Genomic DNA, 12,277 nt, shown 5'->3' with positions numbered 1-12,277 from the left:
TACACATGCTTTGGCAATGCTAACATCTGTTCCCCATGCCAATAAAGCCCATTTGAATTGAAAGTGAATTGAGAGAGAGAGAGCGTGAGAGACAGAATAAGTCTGAAGGCCGTTTTAAGAGGGATAGGGTGGTGGGCAGGTCGTCCTCATTTCAATTTCAAACTGTTTCCCCCAGTGTCCCACTGAGCATAATTTTCTCCCCTCCATCTTCCTCTGCCACCGCTGCCACGTAAACAGAGAACTGAGATGAGAAGGGCAGAGAAACAGAGACAGAGAGAGATGTGAGGAGAAAGGAGAAGTGGGTGGCTACCATTAACGCTCCCACTCCTTCAGTATAATAAAGACAAACCAAGTTTTTGGGAGGAGACAAACCAACCACCACTTGTCAACTCTCTCTGTAGCTCTCTACCGATTTCCCTGTCTTCTCTTCGTTTCTTCCATTACTCTCTGTCACATCAAGCTCCTCTCCTCCATCTATCTTTCCATTTTGCATCCATGTCTCCCTCAGTCGCTTCTTCTCCCCTAAAAGCAGCCGGGCAAAGTGCTGGATGGCTCCAAGGTTGTTTAGTTGGAGAATCGTGGCTCATTTCAAGGCTCTGTGATGAAGTATTAATTATATTTAGAACCCACTGGGGCAGTGCTTTTTAACCAGACACACTCACAGCCACCTGATTTTACCCCCAATTAAAGCTGAACGGAGCAGAACAATTTGGCTCCTGCTTCCCTCCTTGGGTGGTGTGTGAGCGAAGGTGTTCAGCGGTGTGTGTGTCTTTGCAGGAGCGTCATACACTAGGTGTGTATGACGGTGTGTCACTCCATTTTTGAGTAAACAGTCCCACTGCAGGGACAGTTTGGTTCCCCCAGATGCTTCCCGTGACAGACTGCTTTCGATGCTGCAGCCTTTCAGCGGCGCAGACATGTACAGATGATGATGTGTTAATCTACCCTCTTATCATGATTAAATAATGGCGTGCAAATGCAGATTATGCACATATATGACTGGCTTATGCATTTTTCCGCCACTTTAAATTGTACTGGGAAATGAAACCAAACTCAATATTTCGCTTCACATTCATACAAGTGTTCGCTCACTTTCCCCACCCATATTTTCCCACCCTTACGGATATGACCTGCACTGATTAAGAGACTACATATTGATTTTGTCATAAAAAAATACCATACTCTGTCGGGCAAATGACATCGCTTTGAATTCTTACCAGCCTAAAGGCAGATGAGTGTAATTTATGCAAAATACTCTGTGTGAACACCCGAAGCTCCAGCTTGCTGTTGATCTGAAGCATTACCATACGTTTGTTAAAGGAACGTTTCCCATCATTTACGAATAATTTTCTAGGTTTCTAAGTTTCCTGGAAAGAACTATGTAATTTGTTGCATAGTATTCATTTCCTTTATTATTGGAAACTTTATTCTCCATATTTTGTGAAATATATGCTTGCCCATAGACAAATTTTACATTTTGGCATGTTCAGTTGACCTGCTGTGCACAGGCTAGCATTGTCCTGTATGTCATGCTTCAAAATATCTTAAGTATTTTGTCAATCCCCAGTCAAGGTAATCTGCCTTATAAAAAATAAATGAGCCAAACAGAGTGAATGTAATGAAGCAGTAAAATAGCAGTGACTTCTAGCCCAGCATGATTTTAATGACTTTTAAATCAATTACTTTCAAGTCATCAACACTAGCCAAGCAGCAGCCGTGGCCTGCTACTGTGGTAAACAAACGGGGTTCTAACGGACTTTGTGTAGAAAACCTACTTATGGTTGTTATTGACTTTTACTATAAGGGGATGACCGTTGATCGTTATCCCTATTAACTCTTCCTTGATTTTGAATTCAAGAGATTCAAAGGGCCAAGACTGTTGGTACCAAAAACAAAGGTTTTCCAAAGGTAGTTAGTGTGTGTATGTGTTTGACATGCATCCTTTACAATATCTTAAAGGCTGGAATGAGGAGTTATCATTTTTTGCATCGTGGTCCGTGTCAGTCCTAACCCTAGTGTTGGCCTGGGGTGTAAACAACCATGTGCTACTTCTGTGGCACATCATTTAAGCAGCTGCTTCTTTTCACCTGCTCGTGAGGAGCTTCACAGAAACAGTGTGCGATCAGACCATGTCCTGCTTTACTTACTGTCAGTGGCCACTTTATTAGGTACACCTGTACAATCTAATGCAATCCAATACAACTGCACTGACAAAGTCTGCTTTTATGATGCCTATAATTCAATTGTTTTAGCATTGCGGTCATAGCTAGTGGTGGTGTTCGTTTTATTCAGAGCCGTTTCTAATATTCTGCCCCCCTCATGTATGCAAAAGGGAAGGACAAAAAATCAGAAACACCTCTCAATATAATGTAGTCCAGTCAATCACCTTTAACTACGACCTCAATAATAAACATAACAGAATTTACACATTTCCGACAAAAACTGAACATAATAAACATTGTAAATATAGATTTATGGCAGAGTTGTTACACTGAATTGCAATAAATTATACAGGTGTACCTAATAAAGTGACCACTAAATTCCCCACAGTAATTCTTCTTCATGCCGTAGCCTACGGTGTAGCTACGGCAGCTACGTGCATAAACTCTGTAGCTGAGCTGAAACCCTTAACGCATAAATAGAAATTCAGATAAAGGCAACCCAACCACGTTGCTAGTGCAGCGACAAGGGAGTGATCCCTCACTGTCAATTACCGCAAATGCACTGTGGTTCTGTGCAGTGGTAGGCAAGAATTTGCCCCTGCTTCAACTGTGCGCACTATACTTTTCTTGCTTATAACATAATTTGTTGTTACTGTGTTTATGCAAAATGCTTAATACTTAATACTTTTCATTGTGTACATATTTATTGTCGTGGGTTAATCGCTGAACGTAGGTGCCAAAATATGGGTCACTGTCACTGTGAGGTAATGACAATGAAGAAGACCAAGGGCTGAAAAGCATGTGTTGCTGCCTTTACAGAACATATTAATGATTCTCAAGATAATACATGAGCGCAGACTTTTTTCACAAATGCTGATTTTCCCCCTTTTTTGTTTGCATCATGCAGCATCATAATGCTTTCTCCTTTGCATGTTCCACTAAAGTTTATTCATTTTAATCTTGTTTTTTTTTCATTCAAACTGTCATAATAATACAAGACACTTATTTTGTCAGTTTGGAAAATGAAATGTTCATGATGTCCAATCTACAAACTACTCTTGAGCTAATCCCAGCAAATTCATATTGATTTTGATTAATGTGCACTATCCCCTATAAATCAACAATTAATCAAAGCAAACTAAACAACTAACTATTTAGCATTATAAATAGCAGTAAAATGCCCTCATTTAGGAGAATCTGTCTAATGTACCCATTCTTGCGAGAAGATTTCATCCTCATAGGAACTGTAACAGCAGAATGTACAAGCTCACACAAAATGCTGCAATCAGTAATACAAGAGGGGGAAAGTAGCATAACATTTTGTTGGAATGCAAGTCACACACAAACAGCAGAAACAAAGAGCTCCTCATATTGTGAGTTTGCAGCCAGCCAAGAGTAACGCATACTAATTCCTCCTTCTGATTAAAAGCAAACAGAACTATCACAGTGAAAAACATAATCTTGAAGGCAATATGGTTATATTTCTATCAAAGAACATTGCAGGGTTTCCAATGTTTCACTGAGGGGGGTGGGGGTGGGGGTGGGCGGTGGCTCCTTCATAAGATTACACATATTGTCATGCTGTCTGCACCCAGGAATAAATGCACTTTTTATGGTGGATAAATGATATGAACCCACTACCCATGTGGCTGTGCTGAGAGAGCAGTATGACATTTAAGAGGAAATGTGGGAATGGGTGAATAGGAAGGAGAGACAGATGGGTAACAGTCGGGGATCATAGGAGAGATTGTACTGTAACGGCAGCTGTGGTATGGATAATCATTATCATTTTAGAGAGTGATGTTTTATCACTACCTGTGGGCACAGTGTGGGGTGAGAGACAGCGAGAGGAAAGGACAAGGAAGGTAATGCATGATCCCAAAAAGCAAGAAAAAAGCAACAGAGTGGGAGAAATTAAGCCTTCAAGACAAATAATACATTTAATGTATACAGTAACGTCAATCTAAATCATTTGCACTGCTAACACACCATACTACTGCTGTCGCACAACGCGCTCACGCTGTGTGTGATCAGAGACGGTTCAGAATGTCTTTGGCGCGATTTAACGGCGCGGACTTCGAAGAGGAAGAAGAGAGAGAAAACAGCGAGGGGCACAGCATCTCAGCAGAAAGTATAATGTTACAGTCTATGCATCTAGTCCACAGAGCGGACCTGACACAAGGTATATGAAGGCTAGTAAAGAATGTAGGCTACATTAATTATAGCTATATGTAATGGCTAGCTAACAACGTCAATCAATGTGGTGGCTAGTTATGATGTCCCTAAGTTAGCTAGGTTTTGTTCGAGATATTAACCACAGAAAATAAAATGCTGCGGTCAATTCTGAAAGCCTGAGCTTCATTCATGTTATTTTTTATTATTATAGTCACAGTTCCTGCCCACTCGTTTTTGCCTCCTACAAATGCCACAAAGAAGACAGTAAAGGCTTACGTTAAGCCTGAGCTGTATTTAGGTTGAAACTTGTAGTTCTAAAACTTACATATATAACGTATATATACCTTTTTTTAAAGCAAAAGGAAATGTTGAAATAACATGAATGAAAAGTAGTAGTTCCACCTCTAGTTGGAATCAGCGCTAATGTTAGCAAGCTAGGTTAACTTCTTCTATTCTATTCCATTGCCTTCCACTAGACAGTGGCTAGACAAATGCTAACGGTTGATAGCTAACGCTATGGAGGGCTTGTTGAAAAAAGATAGTATTATCGGCTACATAGTATGTTCTTCAGTCAGTAGCACACCACGAAAGTTGACAGCACGCTTCCTAGAATTGCAGGCTTTCAAGATGTCACTCGACCATTGCCATGGGAAGTTTCCACTCAAAGGACTGATGCTTCCAAATATATTTTACAACCTGACTCCTAGATAGGTTACATGACAGCAATAGAAACACTACATATTATAAGTGCAGTTTATGATCGAATAAAATGACTGCTGTTACTCTGCAGGACGGAACGGAGAGGAGCCATATTCACTATATTTAAAACGTTTTTTTTCTGCACAGAACCAAAATATACCAGAACCACATTTTATGAAGAATTTTGAAAATGAGGAATCTTCCATCGCAGTCTACCCACACACACACCCACACACACACACACACACACACACAGCAGTCTTACCTCTACTCGTAGGTATTCACTCTGCCCCTTTGAGATCAGATGTAGGATGGTGCTGCTGTGTTTGCGGGTTCGAACCAGGACTTGAACCCATGTCCTCCGGGCCGGTAACGGAGACGCCAACTGGTAATGCACGTGACTGTGCCCATCAAAGGAATACTCTGGGACCTCTGTTATTACACACACACACACACACACATACAGACACACACACAGAAGTCAGTCAGATAGAGTTATGATTGAGAATAAACATAATTAAAGTTTTAAATGCAACGACATTTTATCCAATTAGAAGATGCTTCACTCCAGAGGGAAGTGACCTCAAGTAACTTCAACTAAATCAGTTTCACAAGTCCCTAAATTCCCCCCACATGCAGAGAGCTGGTGGCAGGGCAGAATATGCAAAACACACAAGATAGAATATGTATGTGTGGTTTAGCTTGGGTTATGCTTGGTTCTTCTTTCTTAGACTCATGTTCCCAGAAGTGGATTTTGTGCATGCCAGGCAGACTAAACCAAGCACACCAGAAATAAAGTATTTCTGATTCTGAAAATGTTTTAAAAGACAGGCCTCCATTTCATAGCATATGCAAGTTAGATTTTGCTTCCACACCTCTCCCTCTTTGTCTCTCTTCCATGTAACTTTAACAAAGTTGAGTGCTTTATGAGATCCTGCTTGAAGGCAATGTCAAATCTTGCATTTCTGGTTTCTTCTAGGCATGCAATATGCAACCGATCAGCTTTGTCTTCTTAAAACTCCATCCTGTGTTTTACAGCTAACTGTGTTTATCAAGGCCACAGAGCTGTTTGTGTGGGATTTGTGGATATAAAATAATATTATTACACTATAAATTTTACACAAATAATCTTAGCTTATTCATAGATAGGTTTTTCAGTACAGAAGAGTGTGGTGAGCTAAACTTGCAGAAATGGGGATATTTATGAAATCCCTGGTTGACTTTTTGAAGCAACTGTGACATAAGGAAAAACACAAGAATATTTTCTTTCTGAGTTGTTTTCTTACTGCTACTTAGATATGTTGTAGACGCTCTTTCTTCCTGATATTGCATCTTGGGTAAAAGAACATATTTTGAAACAGCTAAATACATAAATGCAGAGCTAGAAACAGCTCCAATGAGTATAAATTCCATTTAAGAGCCAGTTGTGGGTTTTAGATGTTAACATAATGTTAAAATAGACAGTAGGATACCCTTGGATGAGTGAGGCTGCATTCAGACCGATTTCAGCCCTTTGAAATGTGAAAGCATACTTCTGCTGTTTACCTCGTGATTGTCACAACGAAAGATAAAAAATTACCACTGTGCTAACTTTTCCGTGCAGTAAAATCCTTCTTCATAATATTATAAACCACTGTGCAGTGTTGTGGTATCTGATAAACTAAAAACTTTGGTACTCTAACTGGACTTCCTGGATCATATTTCACACCCCCACCAACGCAGCCCCTTGCATTTTTTTTTAAACGCAAGGGTGTTTTCGGGCTGAATGTGAACTAAGTGAGGTGGAATGTAACTTTATGTAGCTTTGAGGATTTAAATATTACTACAGTACAGGCCATTAATTTTTTGGGTAAGACATCAAAATTTAATGTGAATGTAATTGCAGAAATGCAATTTAATGTCAGGTGTAAATATATTTCACCTACGGCATCTCCAGGCACAATCTGGATATAAGGCAAGTTCAAAGCAGACATAAAGGGGCTCCCTTTTAAAGTATTTCTTTATGCTTTTATTACAGATAGTAGAGAGATGAAAGGAAAGGAGAGAGAGAGATGCAACAAAGGTCCTCTACTCCAACTAGCACATGGTCAGTATCTTAATCCCTAAGCTATAGGGACAGCCCACAAAAAGGTATTTTTTCCCCCCTTTCTTTTGCGCTGTCTTGCCAGGCTGCTGCCAGGCTGTGTTTTCACGGGCTCCTAAATGTAATAGAGATAAATCACATAAACACAGTCTGTATGTGAGAATCATGTTAAAGAATACACATTACTTTTTCTTCTTTCAAAGACTGCCTTGTTGCTTTTTCAAAGATATGAATCATCTCATGAATATGGAGAGTGATTAATTCCCATTCCTTCATTCATGAATTCATTCACTTAATTATTCATTGAAAGATAGTCTATCTGCCACCTATTGGTTGTCTGGCATGGCAATGTCCACAGATAACACTAAATAGGAATCACTGAGCATAAGAATCACTGTGGGCACAAAGCAATACAACAGACCAACAGTTCTAATTGATGAAGGTGCCTTCCCTAAGTAGAATTTAACTGTTAAAGAAAAAAAAAACCAACTGCTGTGGTCAACTGAACGCATCTCTGGTGGTGCTTTTCTCAATTTAGAACACGTGTACAACAGGTGGTGCATGAGCCTCATTAAAGACCCCATCTCAGTCCAACAATAGTTTCTTTCAACTGCTGTAGTCAGACAAACACCTCCACAGTCATAAGGCCAACACAGAGAAGGTCACAAGGAGCTGCTTTCTTCAGGCCAGTATATTATCCTTAATCTGGATGCTGCCAAGGGCCTGCATGCTGCTCTCCAAGTATAACAAGAATTACACAGCAGTAATGAAGAATCCTGTAAGGGAAAGGCAAATGCTGGACCTATATATGCATGAATTTACAAACAGAGTACATCCCACCCACATTCAGAATGGCACGAACCCTGTTTGGTGAGACCCAACAAAGGCTGTTGTCCACTCAAGCTTTATTCTCTTTTACAATTTAGGGTACATGTTTACAAAACAGAGTTTCACCCCCTTAATGTTTATGATGATATCTGCAATAAATTCATGTCAGCTAGATTTAATACAGCCTTGAAGACTCGAACTTTACACTCCAAATAAAAAACTGAATTTTCCCCGCTCCGCATCCCTGAGGTAGTGAGAGAAAATAGCCTGTAACCTGTAGTGTGTCTCATTTTATCCTCTTTAATGCTAACATGAAACTGACCATCTTGTTTAGTTGTGCTGGAGTTAGAGTTAGAAAGGTAATTCATCTGTGACACTGTGCTATTTCATCTACTGCACAGCGATTTTAATTGTGGCTGATAGCTAACATTTTCAGACAAAACTGTCAGAACTAAATGCTACTCACCATTTTGCTTTAGTGCTACTACAAACACATTTTCCAAGTATGAAATATCTGTGCTCAGCTACTACCAATTATGATTTAATTTGCTGTAAGTCAACATAGTCTTTGCTGCAAGCATTTAGCCAAGCAGCTAATGATATTTCTGGGACACATGGATGACCACATATTTGATGTAATGCATAAGTCAAAAAGAAAGTTTGGCTTACCCTCTTCACACTGGTGTCCTGTGTATCCTGGCACACACTGGCAGCTGAAGGAGCCCCACTCGCCGTGACAGCGACCCTGGTGGCCGCAGGACGGAAAGCCCATGTTGACACAGCTGCTGTCGGTGGTCAGGCAGCCTGGAGAGCTGGACTGCGAGTCGGCCGGGGAGCCCAAATCATACAGCTGAAAGGAGGAGAGGAGATGAAGGGGTAGTAAATGTAGAGAAGATGAGGAGAGGAAAGGAATGAGGAGAAGTGGAGGAAGGAGAGATGGGGATATGAGGGGACATGAGAAGGGAACAGAGGAAAGATGAACAAAGAGGATAGGAGAAAGAAGAGAAAGATGTACGAGGACAGATTGGGAAAGATGTGAGTAAAGTTGAGAGGAGAAGATGGGAAGTAGGAAGAGTTGCCCATAAGTAAGTAGCTTATAAACAGCGGACTAAAAAGGCAAAGTGACAGCAGAGTTAGGGGGTTGGGGAAGACACAGGACAGACAGGTAGGGGGTAAGTAGCCAGAGGGGGAGTCAGAGCTTCAAAAGAAGAAAATAAAGTCAAACAGAGTGAAAATTAAAAAATTCAGGAAGCCTGAGCTCAGGGTACACTGTGGCCTTCTCTTCTTTTCCTCTTTCTTTCTCGCTCTCTCTCCAAAGTGATGAAACCAAACACTGGACAAATCTTCTTACGGACAAACAGCATGGCCGACTGCACAGAAAGCTGAAAGGACGGGGAAACCTTGAGCGCCTAAATATGTGTCCCTCATAAATGCCATAAAAGACATTACTATGTTCAATCTCCTCTCTGCCTAACCCGGAGTTTATGTGTACTGTTGGTGCTGCGGCAACGACGTAGGACTGCAAAGGACCATAAAAACTGACAGTGAGTCATGCCGCCAGGGAGCTGCTGATTGGCTCTGACCTCCAGCACAGACGCATCTTATTGGTTGCTGACCTTTAAAAGCTACAGCTCCTCTGTTGCTGGGTTTGGACTAGTCATGTTGATTGCTAAGAAGTGAAACGCAGACATTAACAATCAATGACTGAAAGACACATTGGGGTGTCTGCAATTGATTTGACTGTGCTTCATGCACCTGTGTGTCTGAGCAAAACACTTGGACTGATATATGAGCTGAATGCAAAAATACACCTGCTTCTGCTTAAATTACAAATTGCGGCTTCAACTGTCACACCCCCACAGAGAGACACTGTAGGCTGCACTATTTGCCAAGATTAATTTCAGGTGTTGGGTATAAAAATGTCTCTGCCCACAGGAAGTGAAGAACAAATTCTAGGCCAAAATACAGTGTAAGTATAAAAGCTGTGAGTGTGCTGGGCAGTGAGCGAAGTTTCACCAAAAATGGCTGAACCTCCTAGCACCCATGTCTCATTTGAATGTCAGATTAAAACGGTCGTGTCTAGATGGTAACCCTGGGTTTGTACATGTTGTTTCTTAATTGTGCGTGTTCCTAAACCTAACCAAGTCCTTTTATTGCCTAAACCTAATTCTTGCAAGACTTCAAATCCAGTGTTACCATCTAGACAGAACCGATTAAAACAGCTTTGGAAATACAGATGAATGACAAATTACATGAAAACCCAACATATAGTAGGGAGTCTTAGTAAGGTGCTGCGCCTCCCTTGGCATATACTACAAATTTGTGGACACCCCAACTTTACACCCATATTTAATTGATGAGCCTCTCATTCCAAAACCATAACAGCCTTCCCTCTTCTGGGAAGCTTTCCACAAGATTTTGGAACCTGCCTTCAGAGATTTGCTCCCACAAGAGCATTAGTAAGGTTGGACACTGATGCTGGGCGATAAGGCCTGGCTGGCAGTTGGTGTTCCAGTTCTTCCCAAAGATGTTGAGGATGGGGTTGAAGTCAGGGCTCTGTGCAGGCCTGTCAAGTTCTTCCACACCAAACTTGATTTTTTTTTAATGGACCATGGCTTTGTGCATGGGGGCATGGTCATGTTGAGACGTGGAAAGGGCCTCTACTAAACTGTTGGGCCACAAAGTTGGAAGATTTCAGTTCTGGTTGATGTGGCGATACCTGTGGTTGCTGATGGTTATGCTAAGTAAGAGTATCAAAAATTTTATTTGGTGTTGATATCATGAAAATCACAGTATGTTTCTCCACTCATTTTTTCAGGTTTTCCATTATATTGTCACCCATTTGTTGTTTTGGCCTGACATAAGAAGGGTGTTTTTCTCACATTGCTTCCAATGTGTGTCTGCCAAATGAATATAATGCAATATAACATCTAGACCATGATTTCCCTGAAACATACAGGCAGCAGATTTTGTCTCAACATTTATTCTGGCAGAGTGACTACACATATTTTCAACATTGGTCCAGAATGTTCTAAATCGTCTGTTACAAGTCAAACTTTTTGCTGAGAAACATTGCAAATCCAACTTCAGCTCAAAGCCCACTAGCATTCAAAAAGCCATTAGCTATTAACTGTAAACCTCCATATTTAAAAATAGAGTGAGAGTTGTGTCAAAACCAGAGAAAAACTTAAATCAGTAATATTAGACTGAGAGCTGAAGGGAGAAAGACAAGCAGAATAATGACAGGACAAGGGAGTTCAAATCAGAGGATGACAAATGACAGCCAGAGGGGAGAGACCCAAATCCAGAATAGAAACACAATTATAAAATCGAAAAATCTCTTCCTGTCCCTTTTCCTAGAAACAGCTTCACGTTTGCTCCTGCCTTTAGCCCAGTCTTGTTTATTCTCTTCTTCATACACACATACCACATACAGTTTCCATACAGACATAAATCACATTTCAATAGGTCGAATGGAGGTGACATGGCCGTGACATCTGTCTGGCTCCAAAACATTCTATTGTATAAAATCCAGAACAGATGCTCACAGCAAAACACACACATATACATACATACAGACACACTCACAGTAGACACAGCCAGATACCTGATCACAGGATCAAGTAATATAATATATGCAAACAGACACATAGAAGTAAAATCACAGACAAACACAGAGACATGTACAATGAAAGACAAGGAAACAGACACATACAGCATGTTGAGTTACAGAAAGTGCTTCTCTCGTTTCTTTTCTCTTACTATGTTTATCGTGACCGTTAGGCACCAAAATACCAAGACAAAAATCTGTGCATGTTGACAACCTACTTGGCAATAAATCTGGTTCTGATTCTAAAAAAACAATCAATGTCAACAAAACTTTACCACATCACACACCTCAAGTGAAACAGATGATGTTGCTATAGCAACAAATGTGACACATTAGCACATTCTGTGACAATAAGAACACCACCACCAAATGAAAAAAAAAAAAAAAATCATACAATGCCAGAACATGTCCATCAACATTATTAATCATCAGTACGCCTACTGTTGCTTGCTCTTTGGAGATTTATTATCCTCATGTCCACCCACACGCATCATTTTTAGTACATAACACTAGTCCAACCAGCTCAGGTACACCACACCAATTGCAAGCCTTCAGAATTTCAGCAAAAGAAACTTCTATCCTTTTATATCCCCACTCTTGAGATTCAATCTTAACAGAGCTTTAAAGGTTTACTGAATGCATACAGATAAATTGTGTATATAAAGGTAACAAGACTACAGCCACACTGACTGGGCCCTGTGGCTCCTTACACCTAACCAC

General features: G+C 40.6%; 1 protein-coding gene across 4 annotated transcripts in view; it reads right to left on the bottom strand.

Annotated features, from left to right (window-relative positions):
• The window catches only part of si:ch211-186j3.6 (neural-cadherin), a 310,397-nt gene that overhangs the window by 51,201 nt on the left and 246,919 nt on the right, over positions 1–12,277 (bottom strand). For all 4 annotated transcript variants that reach the window (XM_044167606.1, XM_044167542.1, XM_044167692.1 and 1 more), the window contains 2 exons: positions 8,617–8,797; positions 5,302–5,468 (listed from right to left, as the gene is read on the bottom strand). In XM_044167606.1, coding sequence (XP_044023541.1) covers positions 5,302–5,468; positions 8,617–8,797 — 348 coding nt within the window. The remainder of the gene's footprint in view (positions 1–5,301; positions 5,469–8,616; positions 8,798–12,277) is intronic.

This window comes from Siniperca chuatsi, linkage group LG1, assembly GCF_020085105.1.
Source record: "Siniperca chuatsi isolate FFG_IHB_CAS linkage group LG1, ASM2008510v1, whole genome shotgun sequence".
Classification (NCBI taxonomy): Eukaryota; Metazoa; Chordata; class Actinopteri; order Centrarchiformes; family Sinipercidae; genus Siniperca; species Siniperca chuatsi.
Note: the sequence above shows the minus strand (reverse complement) of the source record. Positions and strands in the feature narration are given on the sequence as shown.